The 26,975-nt window shown below is 49.2% G+C and overlaps 1 protein-coding gene across 1 annotated transcript in view; it reads right to left on the bottom strand.

The window, feature by feature from the left end:
• THADA (THADA armadillo repeat containing) overlaps positions 1-26,975 on the bottom strand; it is a 591,430-nt gene that overhangs the window by 549,600 nt on the left and 14,855 nt on the right. The window contains 7 exon segments of the mRNA XM_040430339.1: positions 4,613-4,767; positions 5,090-5,781; positions 8,661-8,878; positions 15,851-15,945; positions 16,796-16,986; positions 19,006-19,054; positions 26,304-26,336. Of these exon segments, the coding sequence (XP_040286273.1) occupies positions 4,613-4,767; positions 5,090-5,781; positions 8,661-8,878; positions 15,851-15,945; positions 16,796-16,986; positions 19,006-19,054; positions 26,304-26,336 (1,433 nt within the window).

Raw genomic sequence — 26,975 nt, 5'->3', positions numbered from 1 at the left:
TGGCTGGATGATTGCAATGGGGGTCATTTACAAAGACCGACGTTTTACAACGGTCTTTGCTTCCCCTCTATGCTGTGGGAGGATGCACATAATTTATGACCTAATCATAAAATAGGCATATCTACAGCAGTGCGCGCCCCTGGAGTGAACATCTACCCCATAGTGGATTATATTTCCAGCATCTTCTATGGGTAAGACTGGCATAAATGCAAGTGAATATTGCGGGGATGATGGCGCGCCTAGGCCCCGGACATGGTCCCGCCACTCCCAAGTGGCAAGGATGGTGTAAAAATGCTGTATGCAACAAAATATTGTCACATGGGCATTAATATTTTTTCTCTCAATAGTTTTGTTTAGCCAATGACCCCCAGCGTCTAGCTCCACGGCTGCATCATGGTGAAACACACAGCAGCTAAAGGCAGAAAAGGCAAAAATAAAAAAACTGCTCTAACCCTGATGTTAAGGAAAACGGTCATGTTGAAAATACAAACTATTCTGCAGGCGGCATGTTCTAGAGCAGGAGGAGCTGAGCAGATTGCCGTCATGTCGGCGGTCCTCTCAGTGACGGACAGCTCTATGCCTGCTCATACAGAGAAGGCTGGTAATTACAGATACGAGCGCCCGCTCAACTACTAAGCACAGCGGCGGGGACATAAAGACGTAAAAGTTTTTTTTAAATCAGTGTTGATGGGGTAAAGCTGTGGCAGCCGACAATATACAGTACATAATTCTTACTGCCATGCTACTGCAGATTCGCTCCCTTCCTGACAAGCAGGGCGGAGGGATATTTGTATAGGCTACTCTGCAGTGAACACAGGATGCGGTGGAGACAGTAACTGAGCATGTGTGACCAGCAGCAAACACAGCAGCTGATGGACTTGCACCTTGCTATACACTGAACACCAGGTGGCGCCAAACTATGCAAGTAACTGTTAAAACTCGTCGCTAGTTTGATTTTTGATCCTTCACTATTTATATTTAAAGCATGCATTTCAGTTTATAGCTTCCATTAAAAAAGCTGTCCAACAACTTGGACAGGGGATAACTGTCTGATCAGTGGGCGTCTGACTACTGGGACCACCGGCTATCCTGAGAATGGGAGCCCGCTGTCCCCTACTTGAATGGAGAAGCAGTAATGCACATGGCCACTACATTCAGCTCTAGGAGCAGTTGGCCGTCTCCAGCAGTCCCATAGAGGTGAATGGAGCAGCACATACTTCTGTGCGTGACGCTCCGCTCATACAGGGGTTCTTTGCACTGACAATCAAACACTTTTTCCCTATCCTGACGGGCAGAGGATACATTAAGTTATCATAATGGAAGAAAACCTTTAAAAGAATAATGATTCCACATTTGGCCCATTGAAAAATGTGGCTCGTGATGAGAGTAACGCTGTCCTGTCTACCACATAGGGCAGGATGAGAAGTCGGGAGCATGCAACATACGTCCCCCACCGCTAACCGTGATCTAATACACTGCTCAAAAAAATAAAGGAAACACTTAAACAACACAATGTAACTCCAAGTCAATCACACTTCTGTGAAATCAAACTGTCCACTTAGGAAGCAACACTGAGTGACAATCAATTTCACATGCTGTTGTGCAAATGGGATAGACAACAGGTGGAAATTATAGGCAATTAGCAAGACACCCCCAATAAAGGAGTGGTTCTGCAGGTGGTGACCACAGATCACTTCTCAGTTCCTATGCTTCCTGGATGATGTTTTGGTCACTTTTGAATGCTGGCGGTGCTTTCACTCTAGTGGTAGCATGAGACGGAGTCTACAACCCACACAAGTGGCTCAGCTAGTGCAGCTTATCCAGGATGGCACATCAATGCGAGCTGTGGCAAGAAGGTTTGCTGTGTCTGTCAGCGTAGTGTCCAGAGCATGGAGGCGCTACCAGGAGACAGGCCAGTACATCAGGAGACGTGGAGGAGGCCGTAGGAGGGCAACAACCCAGCAGCAGGACCACTACCTCCGCCTTTGTGCAAGGAGGAACAGGAGGAGCACTGCCAGAGCCCTGCAAAATGACCTCCAGCAGGCCACAGATGTGCATGTGTCTGCTCAAACGGTCAGAAACAGACTCCATGAGGGTGATATGAGGGCCCGACGTCCACAGGTGGGGGTTGTGCTTACAGCCCAACACCGTGCAGGACGTTTGGCATTTGCCAGAGAACACCAAGATTGGCAAATTCGCCACTGGCGCCCTGTGCTCTTCACAGATGAAAGCAGGTTCACACTGAGCACATGTGACAGACGTGACAGAGTCTTGAGACGCCGTAGAGAACGTTCTGCTGCCTGCAACATCCTCCAGCATGACCGGTTTGGCATTGGGTCAGTAATGGTGTGGGGTGGCATTTCTTTGGAGGGCCGCACAGCCCTCCATGTGCTCGCCAGAGGTAGCCTGACTGCCATTAGGTACCGAGATGAGATCCTCAGACCCCTTGTGAGACCATATGCTGGTGCGGTTGGCCCTGGGTTCCTCCTAATGCAAGACAATGCTAGACCTCATGTGGCTGGAGTGTGTCAGCAGTTCCTGCAAGACGAAGGCATTGATGCTATGGACTGGCCCGCCCGTTCCCCAGACCTGAATCCAATTGAGCACATATGGGACATCATGTCTTGCTCTATCCACCAACATCACGTTGCACCACAGACTGTCCAGGAGTTGGCAGATGCTTTAGTCCAGGTCTGGGAAGAGATCCCTCAGGAGACCGTCCGCCACCTCATCAGGAGCATGCACAGGCGTTGTAGGGAGGTCATACAGGCACGTGGAGGCCACACACACTACTGAGCCTCATTTTGACTTGTTTTAAGGACATTACATCAAAGTTGGATCAGCCTGTAGTGTGTTTTTCCACTTTAATTTTGAGGGTGACTCCAAATCCAGACCTCCATGGGTTGAAAAATTTGATTTCCATTTTTTTATTTTTGTGTGATTTTGTTGTCAGCACATTCAACTATGTAAAGAACAAGTATTTCAGAAGAATATTTAATTAATTCAGATCTAGGATGTGTTATTTTTGTGTTCCCTTTATTTTTTTGAGCAGTGTAGTTGGCCATTATATGTGTCCTGTGTACAGCTATATACACACACACACACACTACAGTCAATATGATCCCCAGCTCAGCACCAGTCATGCTTTTATCTCCCGCACAGGACTCCACCTCGGCCTGATAACATGTAATCTGGACAATATCCCGCTAAAAGACGGCACCGTTATACTGTAGCTGCTCTGTCTTATCAGCTGCCATGCCCTCAGCACCTCTTTCGGGAGTTTCCATGACACACTTCATAGCTATAAATAAATGGTAAGAAAAGCCAGTTCAGGATAACCCCTGGACTGGTGAAGACTGGGAGAAATAGATTCTTTGTGTTCCTGTGTTTTCCATTTGACGATTAAATGTGGTATTTGCCTGAAGATAATGGGGGCGTAAAAAAAGGGGCCAAGAATACAGAAGTCTAGTGAATACAGCACTAATGCAATTGAAGATATTACACATGTGCCTATACCCTCGCACCCACAGGCAGCTGCTGCAAGACACCAATAGGAAATGACAGGCTCCCGTAAGGGTCCATTCACACATCCGTATGTGTTTTGCGGAACCGCACATCGAAGGCACTCTCATAGAAAATGCCCTTTTTTGTCCGCAATTGCAGAACAGATGCAGACCCATTTTGCGGACGTGTGAATGGACCCTTACTATAAGGCCAGTTTCACAGCTCCAGTGTGAACTCAGTCAGGCTGTTCCGGTAGACAATGCCGGGAATCGTCCAGACACAAATCGTAACATGGTTTGTGTCCAGCCGATCCTCCGCATTGTCTGCCGGAATGCGGACGGATCTCAGCCGGACACCATTAGAGTTAATGGGGCCAGTGGGCATTCCGTCTGCATCTGGCAGCGCTGTATCTGAAGAATTCCAGCAGGCTGTTCTCACCACAGGTGTGAAACTAGCCTAAAATGGGGGGGGGGGGGGGAAGAAACGAAATAATAAAGATAAAAACAAATTAGAAATACCATAAACTGCGAAATGATGAGAAGTATGTAAGAGGTAGGTAGCTTCAAGAGTAACACAGGGGTAGGTCTCATGCACACGACCATATTTTATGCCCGTGTCAAACTCACATTTTTTGAGGATCGGATGGAGACCCATTAATTTCTATGGGGCTGCAAAAGATGTGGACGGCACACCATGTGATGACTGCATCTGTGGCTCCATAAAAAAAATAAAAAAAAAGATAGACCACGTCCTTGTCTTATGCAGATTAAGAACAAGAATAGGCATTTCTACAATAGCGCAGGACGTCTAGAATGGGAAAGTACAGGATGCCGGAATCCATGTTTTCCAGATTTGAGGACCGCAAAACAGAGACGGTCATGTGCATGAGGTCTTAATGTGGTTTTCTCATCACAGACACTGGTGGCATAAAGCAGGGAGGTCTGATTGGTGGATATCTGGTCATGCACATTGCAATCGGCGGTGGTTACAACAGTTGGACCCTGCCTGTAAGTCTTTGGTGGCATATCCTAACAATGTGCACCAATGTCTCGGATGATACAACCCCTATAAGATACACGCATCCCTTTTTACCCGTCACCTTCCTCACCTGATCATGCCTGTGCACAAGGCCTTGTTGTATCAAGCTTGGGGAGACTCTTCCACTCCATGCATAGTTTTCAGTAAATCGGAGGTGTCCATGAGCACGGGCAGCTCTCAAACAAGCCATAAGGGCACCAAGGGCACCGCGGTTATCGCCAGAGCCTGAGGAGTTAAAACAGACGCATCAGAAAATTCTGAACACCATATTGGCTCAATGTATTTAGACCAGGCAACTGGCATCAATACATTAATAAATCTCCCCCGTACTGTTCTATTTTTCCTGCTTCCGTTTATATATTATAAAACTAGCTGCCTGCAGCCACCACTAGAGGGAGCTCTGTGCATAGGAATTTATACAGTGACCATTGAACTCAATGGAAGTTGTAAAATCTCTATGTACAGAGAAAAACGTACTGTCCTTAGCGGCAGCTGTGAGAGGACACCAAGCAGTTGCATGGTAGGAACACTACGAAATACAACTTACCAATATTTGAGGAGGCTGACGTCTTGAGATTTTCGATCATATAATTCAAACTCTCGGGGTTACATTTAAGCAACTTGGGTAAATAATAATCAATGATGTAAGTGGTCTGAGCTACATGCTCCTCGCATAGTCGTAAGATAAGGGGTGTAACCCAAACACCCTGCCATCGCTCAATCCACTGGCTTTCTCCGGTGGCCTGAAGTTGTTTCATGTGGTTTACAAACATGGCTTCCAATAGGTTACTAGCATAAGGAGCAAAGGACTGATCCGACATGACATCTAGTATTTGGGCTGGGATCCGTTCATCCACGGACAACAGCTGCTCCGTCCCCACGCACTCAACAAGACAGGCCAGCGACGCATATTTCCCCTTCGAGTGCCACTCCAAATTCAACAATTTCTGTGTAAGCTCGGACAGAAACGAGTCATCGCCTCCGGAGTGCCCAGCCATGGCTGAATGATGGATTTTCAGGATGTTTTTGAAGACGAGCTTTGCTTGATGCCGGACAGCATCCAAAGGGTGCTCCCAATGTACGTAGACATATTCTAGGAGTTTGCAAAGAGCGCTGGAATGACCATTGAGGTTTTCTCTCAAGTCTCTTGTGCAGGAGGAGCTGAGAACATCTATAGCTGAACCCGTCCACAGGGCTAAGATCCGAGACAGGAACAAGGCTGTACTCGACTCCCTCAAGCTACGAGAGAGCAAAAGGTTACAACACAGGATACATATAGGGGTCATTCACTATTCTGAAATACGCCCTGCTCATGGCGAGGAAGGATCATTTCTACACCTGTTTTAGGCATAGAAAATGGTCTAAATGTAAGGGCCCTTTCACACTTGCGTTCTTTTCTTCCGGCATAGAGTTCCGTCGTCGGGGCTCTATGCCGGAAGAATACTGATCAGTTTTATCCTAATGCATTCTGAATGGAGTGAAATCCGTTCAGGATGCATCAGGATTCGCATCAGTTCCGGAACAGAACGTTTTTTGGCCGGAGAAAATACCGCAGCATGCTGCACTTTTTGCTCCGGCCAAAAATCCTGAAGACTTGCCGCAAGGCCGGATCCGGAATTAATGCCCATTGAAAGGCATTGATCCGGCCTTAAGCTAAACGTCGTTTCGGCGCATTGCCGGAGCCGACATTTAGCTTTTTCTGAATGGTTACCATGGCTGCCGGGACGCTAAAGTCCTGGCAGCCATGGTAAAGTGTAGTGGGGAGCGGGGGAGCAGTGTACTTACCGTCCATTCGGCTCCCGGGGCGCTCCAGAGTGACGTCAGGGCGCCCCAAGCGCATGGATCACGTGATCGCATTGGACACGTCATCCATGCGCATGGGGCGCTCTGACGTCATTCTGGAGCGCCCCGGGAGCCGCACGGACTGTAAGTATACCGCTCCCCCCGCTCCCCGCTCCTACTATGGCAACCAGGACTTTAATAGCGTCCTGGCTGCGATAGTAACACTGAACGCATTTTGAAGACGGTTCAGTCTTCAAATGCTTTCAGTACACTTGCGTTTTTCCGGATCCGGAGTGTAATTCCGGCAAGTGGAGTACACGCCGGATCCGGACAACTTAAGTGTGAAAGAGGCCTAAGACAGCCCGGAAGCCGTCTTACATTTAGACTGACGCTGGATGAGCGGAAGTTATGGAGAAGCCGGCACCTCTTCATAACTTCGACGGATACTCCGCCAGCTATGGGCCTTTTTTAAGACCGGCGTCTAAAAGGCTGGTGTTAATAAATGACCCCCATGGTATGAAAAACTGCTTGAATAGATCAATACATTTAGATATGAACCCTGTAGGCTCCCCGGCGGCTGTTCTCGGAACTGCCTGCTCCCGGTGACTGCATTTGATTTCAGACCCCCCGGCGGTCACCAGGAGCAGGCAGTTCCGAGAACAGCCGCAGGGGAGCCTACACCATAGACTTTTTCCAGGGTGCGGCTCTGAGTGCCGACTGTGAGGTTTGGCCTCCAGCAAACATATCAGCCTATTTCAGATTGGGCCATTGCTTGAAAGAAACAATTGGGGGGCGCAGGGTTCATATCTAAATGTACTGATCTATTGTGAGTTAAGACGGCAGCCCGCATGTGTTCGTGGGCGAACACGGCGAACTGGCCATCACTGGTACCAATATGTCTAAGGCCTCTTTCACACTTGCGTTGTCCGGATCCGGCGTGTACTCCACTTGCCGGAATTACACGCCGGATCCGGAAAAACGCAAGTGTACTGAAAGCATTTGAAGACGGATCCGTCTTCAAAATGCGTTCAGTGTTACTATGGCACCCAGGACGCTATTAAAGTCCCGGTTGCCATAGTAGGAGCGGGGAGCGGGGGAGCAGTATATTTACAGTCCGCGCGGCTCCCGGGGCGCTCCAGAATGACGTCAGAGCGCCCCATGCACATGGATGACGTGTCCATGCGATCACATGATCCATGCGCTTGGGGCGCCCTGACGTCACTCTGGAGCGCCCCGGGAGCCGCACGGACGGTAAGTATACTGCTCCCCCGCTCCCCGCTACACTTTACCATGGCTGCCAGGACTTTAGCGTCCCGGCAGCCATGGTAACCATTCAGAAAAAGCTAAACGTCGGATCCGGCAATGCGCCGAAACGACGTTTAGCTTAAGGCCGGATCCGGATCAATGCCTTTCAATGGGCATTAATTCCGGATCTGGCCTTGCGGCAAGTCTTCAGGATTTTTGGCCGGAGCAAAAAGCGCAGCATGCTGCGGTATTTTCTCCGGCCAAAAAACGTTCCGTTCCGGAACTGAAGACATCCTGATGCATCCTGAACGGATTTCTCTCCATTCAGAATGCATTAGGATAAAACTGATCAGGATTCTTCCGGCATAGAGCCCCGACGACGGAACTCTATGCCGGAAGACAAGAACGCAAGTGTGAAAGAGCCCTTAGACATTTTCTGCCATACTACTCACTGCAGAAAATCGTCCAGAATCATGGTGACAGAGGGACCTCCACCAATGCAAGGAGCTGGAGTCCGGTCGCCCCCTGTCTGAAAGGAGTGGCAGGTGGGCATGCAGGCTGCTGATCCATACGTTCTCTATGGGACTGCCAGACATTGCTGTACTCGGCTCTCTTTAGCAGCCCCATAGAGAAAGAATGGGTCAGCAGGATACATGCTTGACCTGCCGCTCCACTCAGACCCCCATTCTCAGGATTAGTGGGGATGCCGGCAGTCAGAACCCTACAGATCAGATAGTTACCCCCCTATCCTGTGGGAATAACTAAAAATTGGCACAACACTTTTTAATAGTGAATGAACGTAAGAAAACAAGAGATGTACACGCCGTGCACAACAAACCCGATATTTTTGGTGTTTTCAGTAGGATTTGGGCTCTGTTCAGGCTACAATTTGGGCGTTACTATCTGGGATTGCATCAGTGTGCGACTATACTCTTGCTGTCAAAAATACTGCAACCCCAGCTGACTCCATCAAAGTCAATGGAAAGCAAGTCTATCACAGCAGCCACGGCTCCGCTATCATGAGCAACCATGACACTAGTGAGAACATTGCGCCAGTTCTGTGTCCTGCTTTCATAGATGGCGTTCCTTACCGTGCACGGAGAGAGAGCAGGACCGTGAGGAGGTTAACAAGTAGTCTCTCCCCTCCGCAGCCGAGAGTCCCATCTTTCCATTCCAACATCGCCAGGGCTCCTTGGCATAAGAAGAGGAGTGCAGTGTCTGGCAGATCCTTACAGAGGGCATCGCAGCAGGCCGTAAACCAGTCTGGGACACCAGCAGGATCCGGAGATTGCAAGATCAGGTTGTTAACCTGTAAGGTAAGCGAGCTAGGTGAATGACCACGAAACGAAGCACTACAGCCAAAGGAAATTATATAGGGATAAAAGAAACCATAATTAAAGGGGTACTGTCATTTTAAACATTTACAGGATATCTAAAGGATATCGTGTGTGATGGATATCATCACTTTCATTGAACTGGACTGAACTAAAAAACCCAACACAATGCATGGATGATAGAGGCACTGCGGCACATTTACAGAAGTTGTATACCAGGTTTTCTGATGTACCAAAAGCCCATGTGCACAAACACTGGCAGATTCTCTGCTACTCTAAAGCCTCATTCACACGTCCGTGAAAATGGCGGTCAGTGATGCCTCCGTGAAGATTTCTGTGATGGGTCTGTGTGTCCGTTTTTTGCTGTCCGTGTGTCATCCGTGTTTCACTGACACTGCACAGCTCAAAAATACATTTTCAAAGCATCTCTTCCTAATGATCCGTGGATGAAATATGAATGGCATCCGTGTTGCATCCGTAGTTTTCACAGACTATAATGGGTGCGATGGATCCATGAACATGGACAAAATAGAGCATGCATCCATGCTAAAAACATGGACCGTGGTAAAAAACTGATGCGGGGAGTACGCACATTAAAATGAATGGGGACCGGTGCTGTCTGCGCAGAACACGTAGCGCACACTGATGTGTGAATGAGGCTTGAGCGGTGGGGGTTAGTAAAACGGAGCAGAGCAACTGTGGCCTCGACACATCCACAAATGACCCCACAAAAATGGTGTCAATTCTAAATGAAATCTGCGGCAGCCAATAGCGGCAAAAGGATAGCACAAGATGCGACAAATTAATTATACATTTGGTGCATCTTATTGGTGGGTTAGTGCACCCCACGGTGTACGATTTTAAAGGGATTTCCAGGACGTACTTACTGATCACCTATCCTTAGGATAGCTCATCAATATTAGATTGGCGGGGGTCTGGCTCCAGCACCGATCAGCTGTTTTCAAAGCTCCAGCGCCGTGTACCTGGTTCTGGTGTGTCAGAAAACAGCTGATCGGGGGGCGGAGCCTAGCGGCGCATGGAGTAGGACGCACGCCGCACTAGCTCCGGCAAGAATCCTGTCTAAATACATCTACAACGGTGGCGATATACCTTTAAAACATCCGTAGGAGCGGGGGACATAGCCAGGAAGCGGTCCGGTGGAAGGAAAAAACATCATGCCTGCAAAGAGAGGCAAAACGCCGAGTCGGCAGGACAGAGAGGCACGATCCCAAGATGGCGCTGCGGAGAAAGAGTGGCCTGACCTGAGGGCGGCGGTGAGTCAGGGAGCGGCAGCGCGGCTAGAGCGCTTCGCTCACAAGTCACACCAGTCCCCCAGCCATGTATGGGGAGAAGGAGAGGGCACCCTGGCACAAGTGGAGGAAGGCTTAGGGGAGCAAGATGGCCCCTGTAATGATGATCAGCAATCCCCTGTTCAGCAGGAGGGGGGGGGCGAGTGCTAACCTGTGCAGCACTGAAAAATGTCTGCCAGTGGTCAATGCCCCTGAGCCCACCTTGAAAGATGTGATGGCAGCTATTGCTAGCTGTAACGCCACCCTCCAGAATATGAATATTAATATTGGAAGTCTAAAAGCGGACATGTCCATTATCCGTCATGACCTGCATAAGGTGGCTGAACGCACCTCAGAAGTAGAGAGGAGGGTCTCGGATCTGGAAGATGGGGCTGTTACCCTACAGAGAGAGAGCCGGGCTGCGTCAAAGGATATAGCGGCGCTTTATGCTAAAACCGACGACCTTGAAAACCGCTCTCACTGCAATAATATTAGGCTGGTGGGCATCCCTGAGAAATCTGAGGGCCCAGAGGCTACTGATTTTATCGAAAAATGGCTTGCGGAAAAATTCCGTGATAGTGGACTCTCTGCACTTTACGCTGTGGAACGAGCACATAGGGTCCCCACCAGGCCTTTGCCGCCAGGACGTCCGCCACGTCCAATACTGGCTAAAATCCTGCACTATCGAGACAGAGACACTATACTGAGGGCTGCAAGATCTCATCCTGATTTAAAAATCAATGGGGTTCAGGTGTCTCTGTTCCCTGACTATTCGTCTGATGTACAGAAAAAAAGAGCTCGCTTTGTGGAGATTAAAAGGAGGCTGAGAGATTTGCAAGTACAGTACTCCATGATGTTCCCGGCCAGGCTCAGGGTGGTGGCGTTTGGATCCGCGGTGTTCTTTGAGGACTCGGTCAAGTGGCTGGATCAAAAGGAGCGTCGCCTTAGGATTCCATCAACAGACACCTGAGACTGTTGGACATTCCTGCTCCTGATTGAAGTTCTGATGTCCACTGGACTGTCCACCCACCGTTGTGGACATTTTCTTTTTTCTTTAGCCGGTTGCTAAAGAAATTTTGTGGGTAGAGCATACGCCCGAGGTTGCTCCCCACCTTCCTAAGGTGCCTGCGTACGGTATCGTGCTGGATGCTGTGCTGCTTCAGGCGCTGTTGGGCCAGGTTCACAATGTTGGCCCCAAGTTCAGTACTGATGCTAATTATGCTGCATATGTTTATTGTCTGGGGAGGGATAGTTGGGTGGGGGGAGGGGGGATGGGGTTAGAGGGGGTTATTATCGTCAAAGGTGCTAATGATGGCAATTCTAAAATGCTGAAACGTACAGTCCTGGTATATTTTGTCCGGGGGGGGAAAAAGGGAAGAGATGGGAATCTGTAATCTGGTATTTAACATTGTTTTTCCCTGCGGCTGCTGGGAGGTGGAAAGTTGTAGATCTCAAATGTACTTTTATATATGTATGCATTCTTATGGGACCTGCTACGAGAATACTTAGCTGGAATGTGAGGGGAATGGCGGATGCTACAAAGAGACACGGTCTGTTCCGTTACCTATCTAGATATCAGCCAGCAATAATATGCTTGCAAGAAACGCATATGACCAAACAATCTATACATGTCATGCAAAAGCCGTGGTTGGGTTATTCGGTGCATTCCGTCTTCTCCTCGCATTCCAGGGGGGTTAGTATCCTAGTTCATAAGAATATCATATTTGAATGCCTGAGGGTATGTGTGGATGAAGAGGGAAGGTTTATAGGAATGCATTGTGTGGTCCAAGGGATGAGAATGGTGTTAGCAACAATCTATATACCCCCACCATTTTCCTCGGTACCTTTAAGGAAGCTGATAGAATTCATGGCAGAGTTTTCTGAACTTCCAATGTTAATAGTGGGAGATTTTAATAATGTACTTGACAGTTCGCTTGATAGATGCCAGATCACACCTAGTGGTAATAATATGGGTGAAACCTCGTTTGCAAGAATACTGAGGGAAGTAGGTCTGATGGATGTATGGAGAGAGACCCACCCCCTGGCAGGAAGTACTCGTGTTGCTCCTCGACCTATGGCTCCCTGTCGCGTATAGATCTGGGTCTGGTAAATGCTCATATGTTCCCGTTTGTACAGACCTCAGAGTATTTTTCTAGGACCCTATCTGACCATTCCTTATTTAGCATCACCCTTGATATATCTGTGACGGCCAGGCCGGGGGTTAGATACTGGCGACTTAATGCCTTTTGGTTAAAACTGATGGGTGACCCGTCCGATATGCTTCAATCCCTTAGGGAATATTTTTGTATAAATGAAGGGACTGCGTCTCCGTTAGTCGTCTGGGAAGCGATGAAGGCCTTCCTCAGAGGATCCTTTATTAAAACAGTCAGTCGGATTAAATCTAAATCTAGAGATCTTGATCGGCAGAAACATGATAATATGAAGATAGCGGAGGAAGCTTTTGTGTTAAATCCTTCTATCATGACAAGCAATACCTTAAAGACTAGGCAGGAGGAGTTGAGGTGTCACCTTTTGGAGGTAGCAGAGAGGAAGAGACTGTTTTACAAGCAGCAATTTTTTACTGAAGGGGAGAGTGTAGGCCATATGCTCTCTGTTATCGCAAAAGCGCAGCAAGGATCACAATTTATATCTGGCCTGTTGGATGCTGGTGGCGTCCTCAGGCGCGATACTGATAGCATTTTAAATATACTAAATAATTTTTATTCCTCTCTGTATGCTTCCAGGGTGACATGCTCGGATGAAGAGATTGACACCTTTTTGGCCACATTAGATCTTCCTAAGCTTTCCAGGGAAGACAGTATGCGGTTAGAGGAGCCGATTGAGCTAGAAGAATTGAGGGCGGCATTGGCTGCTATGGCTAATGACAAGGCTCCGGGGTTGGATGGGCTTCCGGCGGAAGTATATAAGTCTTTTGCGGAAGTGTTGCTCCCGGAACTTCTGAAGGTATTCAATTGTTCCAAGGAGAGGGGGGAGCTACCTCCGTCTATGCAGGAGGCGGTAATAGTAGTCATTCCTAAGCCGGACAAGGATCACTCTCTCCCTGACTCATATAGACCGATATCGTTACTCTCCACTGATGTTAAGTTGCTTGCAAAGGTCTTGGCCATGCGTCTGTCTAAGGTGATTTTGTCTATCATACACTCTGACCAGACTGGCTTCATGCCTCAGAAATCAACGTCAATTAATATTAGAAGAGTGTTTGCCAGTATTCAACTTCCAGCTGATAATGTTGGAGATAGAGCTATCCTTTCTTTAGACGCGGCCAAGGCCTTTGACAGCATTGAGTGGCGATTCTTGTGGAGAGTTATGGCGTATATGGGATTTGGAGATGAGTATATATCCTGGGTCCGGGTGCTATACTCTAAACCTGAGGCATGTATTAGGGCGAATGGAGGGGTGTCCCCCAAGTTCAGTCTGGGCCGGGGTACTAGACAGGGGTGCCCGTTGTCGCCTCTGCTATTTGCAGTTGCGATTGAGCCATTAGCCGCGGCAATTCGTAAATCAATGGACATCCGGGGGTTCCAATATGGGGCAGTTAATAATAAAGTGGCGATGTATGCAGATGACACCTTGCTTTTTCTGGGAGATACTGGTCCATCGTTGGAAGCGGCTATGAAAATCATTGAGTGCTTCGGGGATCTGTCGGGTCTGACTATTAACTGGAGTAAGTCGGCGATTATGCTGCTCGACGGGCAAGTGCAATCACAGACAGTCCGAGACAGAAATATTCCATGTGTAGCGACCTTTAAGTATTTGGGTATCCATATATCTCCGAGAGTCCGAGACTTTGGGCGCCTTAACTTTGACCCGTTGGTTATCAAATTTCGTAATAAGACTAAGGCATGGTGTAAACTATATCTGTCGGTGGCGGGAAGAGCTAATCTCATTAAAATGGTGTTGATGCCTCAGCTACTCTATGTTCTACATAACTCCCCGGTGTGGCTGTCAAAATCCAAATTTGTTCCTATCAATGCTACTTTCAGGGAGCTCATATGGCGGAAGGGGCAACCGAGAATTAAGCTTGAAACGTTGCAATATCCTAAAACAGAAGGGGGCCTTGCAGTGCCAAACCCCTGGGTGTACTTCCTGGCTGCACAATGCCAACATTTTAAGGGGTGGATGGAACTGGAGTCGAGTGAGATGTCGTGTCAGTTGTTTAAACATTGCTTGTCCTCCAATGACCTACTGCTGATCCTTGAGACTAGGGGGGCTGGAAAGAGTGGTCCGATGGGCGATCTGGGACACTTGATGCAGTCCGTATGGAATAAGGTCAAGCTCCTGAGGGGGGTTTTCGGCAATACGGAATACACTCCACTGTGGGGCAATCCTGTGCGGCCGGAATTCCTCTCCCTGTCTGAGTTTGGGGCATGGAAAAGGAAGGGTATTCTGAGGTTGGGGCATCTTTTGGAGGAAAAGAAGTTCATGTCATTTGCCAGATTTCAAGAGAAGTATGAGCTGCCTAGAACTCACTTTTATAAGTACCTTCAGGTGAGACATGCATACAACTCCACATTTAAAGGTACGAATGTGGTGGCTGGGAGAGATGCTGCATTGCACCAGATTCTGTCCAGGGGGGCGAGGAGAGGTATGATTTCCTGTATATACAAGCTGCTGCTTGATAAGTTTCTAATGTCGCATCCGCTTACGGCTAAAAGTAAATGGGAGAAAGATGTTGGCGAATTAACTGATGACCAATGGTCTGACATACTGGAGGCGATACCTCTCTCTTCCTTGAGTGAAGGACGTAAACTCTCGCAGCTGTTTATTGTCCATAGGGTCTACAAAACACCGTTTTTTTTGTTCCGTATAGGGTTCAGACCTAAGGATGAGTGTCCAAGATGTTCTGTGGTGTCTGCAGATCTGTTGCATATGATGTGGACGTGCGAGAGGTTAGGGAGATACTGGGAGTTGGTACGTCAGACAACACAGGAAGTTTACAAAGTACGAATACCCTCTGATCCGAAAGTGTGTGTGTTAGGATATGTCTCTGAATTGGCCACTGGGCAGGTGCATAAAATAGCTATAGGTAGAATGTTATATGTCGCTAGGAAGTTAATAGCCCTACATTGGATACAGACAGCGCCGCCAATCCTAGGCGAATTCCTAAGTGCGGTTGACACAATGCTGAGCTATGAACGGATGGTGTACCAGAAGCGTGGATGCCCAGCGAAATTTGAAAAATTGTGGGATCCATGGCTGTCGTTTCGACGTCTGAATAGAAATGTTTAACAATGTGCCTTTGTATTTTGTAGGTTAGGGTGGGGTGGGATGGGGGGGGTTGGGGAGGTTGGATTGAAACTAGATTAATACACATAGTTTGGTGTCCTTTTTGTTATTAGTCCTATGGACAATATGTCTATATGTCATCCTTGCATGTATTGTGGAAAAACGTGTATTTACACTGTAAAATGTTTAATAAAAATGATCTGATTTAAAAGAAAACAGCTGATCATTGGGGGGGGGGGCAGTGGATCCCCCCACTGATTTCATATTGATGACCTATCCTAGGCGATCAATAAGTAAATCCTAGAAAATCCCTTTAAAACCACTGAACTTCTTTAATAAAGATCATATAAAACTACACAAAAGAATCTAGAAGAGAATCCCCAAAACCGGATGGAAGGAAAATATACTTACTAAATGTGTAAGTTTATCACAGTCTTTAAGCATGGTCCTAAGATACAGAATGACCGCCATGCCAGCGGTACTTTGAATGTTTTGTAAAAGATCATCTAGAAAACAGAAAAATGTACATAAAATCAAAGACCTGCACCCGAGTCGGAGCCGAGCTGCAGCTGAACCTCATGATTCTGGTCGGACCCCCCACCACCACCATTCTGATACTGACGACCTATCCTGAGGACATGCCATCCATATCTAAGTACGAGAGCACCCCTTTAATTTAAATATTCTCTTGGCTAATGGAAGCTAGAGGTTACTAAATGGATCTTCTCTCAGGCAAACAAAAAGAATTTACCCATCTACATTTTCTCAAAGAAAGTATGGCCTATCCAGAGAATAGGCGATCAATATCAGATTACAAGGGGTCTGACCGCTGGACCACCCTCCCCCCAATGATCCTGAGAAGTGCCCCTAAGGCTCCTCTCTGAACGAAGCGATGGCACGTGTCGGCCCAGGTATAGCGCTGTACACATCAGTCCCACAGAAGTGAATGGAGAGGCGGTCCGAAAGGCAAGCTGATATCTCTCACCTCTCTCCTGGATAGGCGATCATTATACAAGTGTCTGCATTTCACATACAAGAATCAGCAACACAGAGGGCGGATATAAAAGGGGGGGGACGCAGGTTTGCCTACTGCATCAATATCAACCGCTGATGTTGGTTGAAACTGCCAAAAAATTGCATCTAGGAGGCGCTGTTAAGTCAAGGGGTAAAACACCTTCAGGAGGATTTTACATTATCGCAGGTTCAGTCCTTGAAGCTGAAGGAAAGCATTAGATCTTCAAGGTACGGGTATACATAGGGTGGCGCAGCAGCAGGGCACGGCGACCCCTGTTTTCCAGATGCCCATCGACTAGAGTGCACGCTCTAACTATGCCAACAACACATTACGTGTCTTACCATCCAGCAAGATGCCACAGAAGGAGCAGAGAAGATCACACATAGTCTTCCACAGAGGACACTCAAAGCCCTGCTGAAGAGCGTCCTGCGCAGGCTCAGGGCACTTCTGGATCAGCACCATAGACAATTTGACAGCCGTCAGGAGGTCATGCATGAGCTGGGTCTGAGCAAGCCCATCACCCAGGATTCTCCTAATGTAAGAAACAAGTGAAGAAATAGAAATAAGTGAGAGAAACAAACTGACAAGAATTAAGACAATGTATGTAATGAAATATAATAAATGGTGCACGAGTTCACACTGCATCTCCACCTACTAAAGGAGTCCAAGCCTGCAGGTCCAAATCCACTGCACAGACAGTGAGGTAAATGATACATTCCTGGATGTCTGCAGCCACCACTAGGGGGAGTTTATGAGCTTACTGCATACAGTTCTCGGATTGATTTCAATGTATGAACAGTATGCAGTACTCAAAGGGAACCTGTCACTGGGTTTAGGGACACTATATCACCGTTGTGTCATCATTCAGCTGGAGTATAGCTTTCTAAACGTGCACATGTCAAAACCAACTATTTCAGCATTATGTCAGAACTTAACACTGAAGGGTTGAACTAAATGGAAAGGATGGATGAAAGCAGAGGCTGGCCCTAGCAGCATAGCAGCATTAAAGTGGTAATTCTCAGGACAGTTAGTCAATATCAGATTGGTGGGGTCCGACTCCTGCCCATAAACTCTTCAAAGAGGCCACAGCTCTCCGTGAACGCTTAGGCCTGTAATGTCACCGTGCATCAGGCACATGGCCTAGGTGCGGCTCAGCCTTGTTCAAATAGCTGAGGCTGAGCTGCAATCCCAAGCACAGCCACTATACAATGTATGGCGCTGTGCTTAGTAAGCTGCCAGGAGGTCCCAGAGTTCATTGGAGAGCAGTGGCCTCTTCAAACAGCTGATTGGGGGGGGGGCATGAGTTGGACCCCCACTGATATGATACTGATGACCTATCAATACTTTATTCCTGAATAACTCCTTTAAAGGGGTTTTCCAGGATTCATGTATTTATGACCTGTCCTCAAAACAGGTGATCAATATCTGCAGTCACCCTCACAAATCGGCTGTGAATTCTTCCGCTTCTTCGCAGCTTACCAAGCACAGCGCCGTACATTGCATAGTGGCTGTGCTAGGTACTGCAGCTCAATCCCATTCATTTGAATGGGACTGAGCTATGCCTAGGCCATGTGGCCAATGGTCAAGAAGTAAGGAGTCAGACCCCACTGATCAGATATTGATGACCTATCCTGAGGACAGGACATCAATATTCCAGTATCGAAAAAAAACACTTTAATAAACTAACAGGGTGGCATGAGATTAGAAGAAAAGATCTACCAAGGTTTATTGCAGTTCTAAGATGATATATTGCAGCGGAAGAGGGAAAAAAAAAAAAATCTGAAAACCTGCACTCTCAGCACAGTCAGGGAAGAGTATAAAAATGAAGTAACAAGGATAGCCAGGAAGTGGCAGAAATATTTTTTGAATTTGTACAACCATACTGAGTGCGGACCGGTGGTTACGATCCGGCAGCTCTCCCATTCTGCACAACAGGACATGCAAAAAAATGTGAGGCTACATCACGCATCTCTCCGTTTTTCATGGCCATTCTGCATTTATGTGTGCATCCACTTTCTGTCCGTTTTTCATGGAAGTTAAATGGTTGAATTTATTTTTTACCATCCTAACCCCTGCAGTGCCCCCAGTACACCCCAAAGTGCCCCTGTATCTATAATGACCCCCTGTAATGCTCCCAGGGTCTATAATGTCCCCCCATAGTACCCACAGTATATAAAAAGGTCCCCCACAGTGTCACTATGTATGTAAAATCCCCCAATATATTTTTTTTTACCCCTGAAAGGCATTTTAACCCATTTCTAACAGCTGTTAGACAGGTGCACTCCTGTCTACACAGCCCTTAAAAACGGGCCCATTGTTTTCAATAGGGTCCGTCTGGCCGTGAAAAACAGCCATCTGAATAGCCCCATAGACTGCAATGGTTCTGAAAATGGCCATGTAACAGGCGTAAAAAAATATAAAATGTAGCCTTAAGTGAAGAATCAGCCCTGCTTTATAAAAGTAAAAAATTGTAGGATAAAGGAATAGGAGCGGTACAATGTGTTCCTTCAGAGATGATAGCGGCTGGAATAACATTACGTCCTGTACTCACTTGTTATGACTCTGGAATGTATGCAGGACCTTTACCAGGAACTGAAGGACTGCGAAAAACAGAAAGAAAATTTCACAGATGAGTTCTCGTCCTTGAGCCTTAGGTGATGTATCCCATTCACACAGATTATCACATCCTGCGCTGAGTCTTTTGTCCGAAAATATTTGTCAGAAATTCTACAAGGCAATCTAGACAAAGCTACGACCTATGTAGAACGCAGATGCTACTGTAGCCACAAGGAGGCGCACCTGAGAAGAAAACATTTCTACTGAGGGTTCGCTTTTACTCATGGTCAAGCGGCAATTTAACCCCCTGTCCGACTGCCCACTGGCTATATATACGTCCTATCTGCACATGCCCCCTGCAGATAGCACAGATATAAACGGTCACGCAGCGCTTTAATCCCAGCACTGTACAGCGCTGGGATTAAAGCTCCTGTAATCTAGCAGGAGCAGATCGGGTCCAGCTGTCAGACACAGCGGGGACCCTGAGAAGACAGGAGCGATTTATTGCCGCTTCTGCCTTCTCCAGTGCCAGCAGGAGAGCGCTGCACGATCGTTAGGCCCCTTTCACACGGGCGTTGCGGATTGGGGCCGGATGCGTTCAGGGAAAATGATGCGATTTTGACACTAAAACAAGTCAGTTTTTACTGCGATTGCGTTCCATGTTTGCGTTTCTTCCGCGCGAGTGCAAAAAATTGTAATGCGTTTTGCACGAGCGTGAGAAAAATCGGCATGTTTGGTACCCAAACCCGAACTTCTTCACAGAAGTTCGGGTTTCGGTTAGGTGTTGTGTAGATTTTATTATTTTCCCTTATAACATGGTTATAAGGGAAAATAATAGCATTCTTAATACAGAATGCATAGTACAATAGCGCTGGAGGGGTTAAAAAAAATAAAAATATAACATTACTCACCTTAATCTACTTGATCGCGCAGCCCGGCTTCTCTTCTGTCGTCTTCTTTGAGGAATAGGACCTTTGATGATGTCGCTGTGCTCATCACATGGTCTTTTACCATGGTGATGGATCATGTGACGGACCATGTGATGAGCGCAGTGACGTCATCAAAAGGTCCTTTTCCTGCACAGCAAAGAAGAAGACAGAAGAGAAGCCGGGCTGCGCGATCAAGTGGATTAAGGTGAATTTAATTATTTTTTATTTTTTTTAACCCCTCCATCCCTAATTTACTTAACTCTAAGAAGACCCTGATCGGCTCTGCCTGGGTGTAATGGCTGTTTTCCCCTATAACTGGGGCTCCTGTGGATGCCCCAGTTATAGTGGAAACAGTAGGAAAAAATTAAAAATAAAAAGGTCAGTGTCCTCCAGAGGTCTTTTAATGACCTCCTGGGGGACAAAATTAAAGTACCAAAAAACGAGATTTTTGTATAACTTACCAGTAAAATCTCTTTCTCGCTCTTTCCTTGGGGGACACAGAAGACCTTGGGTATAGCTCATCTCCCTAGGAGGCGTGACACTAAGTGAAGACTGTTAAGCCCCTCCTCCACAGCTATACCCTCAGCCTGGAGAGAGAGACTGCCAGTTGCGTGTCCAAGTAGTGAGAAAAGGCAAAGTCCAAAAAATTGGAACCAACAAGCCAACTACCCTAAGGGTAAAACAAACTCGGAAACAGTCAGAGAAGAACAAAGAATGGGTGGGTGCTGTGTCCCCCAAGGAAAGAGCGAGAAAGAGATTTTACTGGTAAGTTATACAAAAATCTCGTTTTCTCGCCCAATTTCCTTGGGGGACACAGAAGACCTTGGGACGTTCAAAAGCAGTCCAAAGGGGGAGGGACCACAGCACCAAGGCGAAGCACCCGAAGGCATCAAAAAAACCCGCCGCCTGCAGACCAGGCGGCCCAAGGCAGCATACGCCGAAGCCCGAGTATGCACCCTGTAGAACTCGGTAAGGTGTGCAAGGAAGACAGTGACCGCCTTGCACAAATGGATGGCCGAAGCCTAAAGCCTCCGGCCCAGGAAAAAACCGACGGCCCTGGCCAAATGAATGGTGACACCAAAAGCAGGACCCTGCCCTTGGTGCGGCAACCACAACAAGAGCCACTCTGAGAAAGCGGAAGAAAGCCACCCTGGAGGCCGTCAACCCTTTGCTCGGACCTCCTGGAAACATAAGAGACCGAACGTCGACAAGAGTCGGAGATCTCCAAGTAAAAACTGCAAGGCCCAAACAACGTCCAAATCGGTGAAGTGTCCGTTCCCGGGGGGGGGGGGGAAGGGGAGGACGACTGCCTCAATGAAATGAAGGACAAATACCACCTTCAGAAGGAAGGAAGAGACGGAATGGAGAACAGTCCTGTCCTGGGGGAAGACAGAAGGCTCGGAACAAGAAGGGCCGCCACTCAGGCACCCGTCAGAGACACGATGGCTACAGAAACCCAACCGTACAGGACAGAAGGAGTAGAGAGAACTTCTGTAACGGCTCCAAGGAAAAATTGGAGCGCCAAGAGCCCAGTATGTAGTTCCCAGGACGGTACCGGAGGGCAGTACAAAGGAACCCAAGAGCCGCTCCATGGAAGAAGTTCCTGACAGGCCCAGAGGGACGGGGAACGCTGAAAGAGGAAGGACAGGAATGACACTTGATACTTCAAGCAACAGAGTCCCAGCCCCAGGTCCAGGCCGGACTGGAGAAAGACAGAACCATGGAGAAAGGCAGAGTGGGGGAACGCCCAGCTTCCCACAGAACCCCAGGTAAAGCCCTAAGTCCTACCACAGATCCTGGACGAAAACTCGGCTAGAAGCGAACACTAGCGAGCCCACTAGAGTCGCCTGGGCAAGCGGGTGAAAACCCAATGATCAGGCGCGGACCAGTAACACGGGTAGAACAGTCGGTAGAACTGGTCCCGTCGGCCCCCGAGCAAGGTTGTCCCGTATCCCCCCAGAGGGGGGAAGCAGAAGGACAAACGGACAGGAACCGAAGGGTCCGCCCAGCAACCGCCAGGACAAGACAGGCTAAAGCCGAAGCCAATGTAGCCACCACAGGAAGACAGACTACAGTTCCGGTGTGGGAGATCAAAGACAATCCTGACCAAATGGTAGTCCTCCCAAGTTACCGAGAAGGTGAATCCAAAGCCGAAACATTGTTTAGAATGGAAAAAACGCAATCTGCACCCAGCGGGAGGACAGAAAGCGGTAGACCCGGTAACTAGGCACACAGCTAGTACAGCCAGTGTGGACAAGGGAGACTGAAAAGGAACACCATAACCATCCAAATGAACAAACATGCTCTCCCCAGAGGGAAGGGCAGTGAAGGAACAGCCTCTGAAGCGTGGCCGGAACAGACGCCACATCGGAATGATCTGTACCGAGTGGGAGTCAAACAGAGCCGGCGAGAAAAGGCAGGCGAGACAGAGGCCGGTATAACACCCTCCAACCAAAAAAGGGGGAGTGGGCAACAGAGAGGCCATAGGACAGCTCAAAAGCAGAACACCGCTACACAGAGACGCCCGGTTCACCGCCACGCAGAAGGCGAATACCCTGAAGAACCCAAGGTGGAGGTCCCCCGGACCTGTATAAGCGAGCACCCAAGAGAAGTTGGGTGACCTTCCCAAGAAGAGCGGCCCGAACCGGGTAGCAGATCAGACTGAAGCACCGAGGGCGGCAATCCGGAAAGAATCATACCACACTGCACCAGAATGATCTCCTTAGAGAATAGTGCAAGGCTTGCGGCAATCATCGTATCCCAAGAGAAAAAGAATGTCGCAGGAGGAAGGAGGCTACGTACGAGTAGCCCCGTAAGCAGTGAGAAGGCCAACCCACCTACAGGACGAGAAGGCATACACGGCCCAAACAACGCACAAGAACGTCCGCTCACTGCAAAAATATAACACTGCGAAGAGGGCCAGCCACAGAGTGCCACAGTATCTACGGGAGTGCAAACTGAAAGGAGTTATGCACAAGACTAATATGGAATGCGATGGAACGCAAACTGACCGCCCCGAAAGGGAGGAATGTACCTGGCAAACTGCAGTGGGCAAGAATGCAAAGGCCTGCCCCAAAAAGGGGGAGATGCCCAAGGCCGTACCTACGTCAGAGAAGTAGGGCATACCGTACTTCGCCCAGAAAGGCGCCATGCACATGGCCACACAGTATCCAGCGGAAACGCAGGAGGTCCACCTAGGGAAAAGGGGGACATGCATAGGGCTATCCTAGCATTAAGTGAGTGTGCAACAATTCACCCAACACCGAAATTTCGTGAGAGTGTAACTACTCCGCCAATGAAGGGGAACATGTGCAAGTCCAGTACAGCACATACAAGGACAGCCTTGAATCTTGTGAGCGTGCAAAATTCCACCCATGGAATGAGGGGTGGTCACGCACAAGGCCAGCACCGTATCCAAGGGGAGCGCAAGCGTTCCGCCCATGTTAGAGGCCATGCTCAAGGCCAGCAACGTATCTGGTGAGCGTAGTATGCCGCCCAGAAAAGGAAGGGGGGGGGGGAATCATGCACAAGGCCAGCATCGCATTCAGGGAGAATGCGAGCAGTCGGTGAGAATGTGTGTATGCCACCTGAAGGAGGCATGCCCATGGCCGGCAGCGAATCCAGTGAGAGTGCGTACACCGCCCACGGAAGGGGGGTCATGATGTGGCCGACGGTGGATCCAGAGAGAGTGCATGTATAGGGGTCATGCACATGGCCAACAATGTACAGGCGAGAGAACAACCACCGACCGAGGGAGTGTATGTATGCCGCCACCCGGGAAGGAGGCATGCCCAAGGCCGGTAGTGAATCCAATGAGAGTACATCATATCGCCTATGGAAGGTGGTCATGCACATGGCTGGCAGTGAATCCAGTGAGAGTGCCGAATGCCGTCCACAGAAGGGAGTCATGCCTATGGCAGGCAGCGAATCCAGAGAGAGTGCAGCGTTCCGCCTAAGGAAGGGGGTCGTGCACATGGCCAGCACCGTATCCGGTGAAAGTGCAGTATTCCGCCTAAAAAAGGGGGGTCACGCACATGATCGGAAACGAATCCAGTGAGAGTGTAGCGTTCCGCCTATGGAAGGGGGGCACGCACATGGCCAGCAGCGAATCCAGTGAGAGTGCCGTGTTCCACCTATGTAAGGGGGTCGTGCACATGGCCAGCATTGTATCCGGAGAAACTGCAGTAGGCCGCCAAAGAAAGGGGGATCATGCACAAGGCCAACCCGCAGTTAGGGAGAGTGCAGTATCCCGCCCAGGAGGGGGGTCCTGCACATGGCAGGCACCATAACTGGAGAGGGTGACGAATGTTGCCTACAGAGAAGGCATGCACCTTGACCAGCGCCGTAGCGCGGAGAGGGCAAAAAAAACCCCAGAAGGGGAAAAAAGAACCTGGCAGCGCCGCAGCCGGGGAGCGCGACACCATGCCGCCTATGGAAGGGGGGCATGTATACAGGCAGCACTCTGAGATGAGGCTGCAGCGTCCTGCGCAGCCCACAAGTCATATATATAATAAATATATATATATATTTTTTTTTTTAACACACAGCCTCACTGAGGCAGATGCCACCTACAGGGCACAGATCCACCCATACAGGCCCATCCTCTGTGGGCGGGGGAACCTCCAGGCGGGAAAAATTCGCGCCTGGAGAAGTTCCAGCCCCCTCCAACAGAGGCCTGAATTTTTGCGGCCTAGTAGGCCGTGAAGCTGGGGCCTAAATTTTTAGCGGCGCCCGGCGAACCGGGGCCGCACAGTATTTAAAGTAGCGGCCGGGCCTACGGAGCGGCACATACCGGCCGCGGGTGCCCACCCCGCGGGCCGGAAGAGCCGGGATCTAAATTTTTAGCGGCGCCCGGCTGACCGGGGCCGCAAGTACTTAAAGTACCAGCCGGGCTTACGGAGCGGCACATACCGGCCGCGGGTGCCCACCCCGCGAGCTGGGGACCCGGATAGAGCGGGATCGTCTTGAAGTGGAACACAAGACTTCGGCGCCCGGCCGACCGGAAGGTTCCGACGGTCGGCCGGGGCTGTTGAAGCGCTCCTTTGCAGGCCGCGGTGCCCACCCAGGTGTCCGGAAGTCAGGACCCTGCACCCGGCAGCCATTTTACCCCTGGAGCGGGCCCCTGGCCTAGAACAGCGCTCCATATGATTTCACCCCTGCCGGCAACTACAACCACCTTTCCCCTGGACCGGTGCCCGTGAGAGCAGGGAGGGTCAGTGGCAGCAAGGCGCGGGCCCTCTGGCCCTGAAGTAGTGGCCGGTAAGAGGGAGGGGGACCCTGAGACCGGGTCTGTGAGGGTGGGACGCCTGCATGACCCCTCCGTCAGGGGCAGCTAGGTGCGGACCTCCGCAGCTCCCTAGGCATTCCTCTTGTAGGAACAAGGGTGCCAATGTCCTGGAGGCCAGGAGAGAGGGAGCAGATGTCGCCCTGCGGCAGCCCAGGGCCAGCCTAGGTCTAGCAGGGACAGAATGGTCCTAGGCCCAGTATAGGGTCAGGCACGCAGGAGACCGAGAGGGGGGGGGGACGGGGGGACGTAGGGCTGGAGAAGCCAATCTCTCACCATAGCCGTCTTCACCCTCGGTCCGTTCCAGCAGGGTCGCCCCTTCAGCTACTGGCACCGTAGTGGCAGGACGCCGGGGGAGGGACTTGGCGTGCGGACGACCCTTGCGCTGGCGGGATGCAGGGGAGCTGGGCTGCCCTGGTCCACCTTGCCTTCTGTGGGGGAGGCAGCAGTGCGGGTGACCGGCACTGGCGCAGCTCAACCCCGGGAGAACAGAGAGGACTAGTGCGTCTCTGTTATCCCTGATGATCTGGAACAAAAAGAAAATAAAACAAAGTAAAAATCTAAAATTGAAACAAGGAGAAAACAGCCCTGCAGAGCAGGGAGTGTCTTGCCTCCTTGGACACTAAGCAAAAACTGGCAGTCTCTCTCTCCAGGCTGAGGGTATAGCTGTGGAGGAGGGGCTTAACAGTTTTCACTTAGTGTCACGCCTCCTAGGGAGATGAGCTATACCCAAGGTCTTCTGTGTCCCCCAAGGAAATTGGGCGAGAAATTTTTATTACGTTATACGTTCAGGCCTTTTTTAGGCCCGGTCATGAGGGGGTTAATAGCACAATGCGGCTATGAAAACTCCATCCACATACAGAAACACATGCAGGCTACACACGTCAATTATGTACCAGATTTGTCGCTGATTTTACCGCTTTATTGTATAGGGGTGAACTCCACAATGAAGAAAACACATGCCGACTTTGCTGTATAATCGCCATGGTTTGGTGGCGAGATTACAGCAGACCCAACCCTAATTCAGTTATCATCCCCACTAACGGAATAAGAAAATCTGTATATTAAACGGTTACCGACCTTCTGGAATGAGACCGATGAGACAGCTGCTACCTGTAAGAAGAACATCTGTATGGGTGAATAAGGACTGGAGTCAGAAACGCGTTAGCTGGGAGTGACTGGCTGGACCGTGTTCACACCATGCGGCTGTTTTAATGAATATCATTGAAGAGAAGACATTTCAGCATTGAGCAGTGATGGCTGACCTCCGGCACTCCAGTCGTGGTGAAACTACGACTCCCAGCATGCTCCAATCATTTCTGTGGAGTCCGGAGAACAGCCAAGCAAGTGTACATCTTGGGAGTGGTAGTTTTACCACAGCTGGAGGGCCGGAGGTTCGCCATCACGGGGGTAGAGAACTGATTCCACGTAGCAGCTTTTCCTCGTACAAAGACAATAATCAAGTCTTAATTAAATAATGCAAAAAATGAGATAAGAACGTTTTATGGTGAATTCGCACAGACGTTGCGGTCGTTTCCGAAATGCTGTTCTGTCACAGGAGCAAAATAATGGAAGTGCTGGACCCAGCACATAACAGAGATGAAAAAAGTCAGATGGAGCCTGATCGACTATAATAGGGACCATCAGGGTCCAGCGTTTCGCATCACGCTGCGTTATTCTGTCCCGTATTTTTTATATAATCTGAAACAGCAGATATTTAGTATCCTCTGACTCTGGTAAAACAGCAGGAGC

This window comes from Bufo bufo, chromosome 4 (assembly GCF_905171765.1).
Source record: "Bufo bufo chromosome 4, aBufBuf1.1, whole genome shotgun sequence".
Classification (NCBI taxonomy): domain Eukaryota; kingdom Metazoa; phylum Chordata; class Amphibia; order Anura; family Bufonidae; genus Bufo; species Bufo bufo.
Note: the sequence above shows the minus strand (reverse complement) of the source record. Positions and strands in the feature narration are given on the sequence as shown.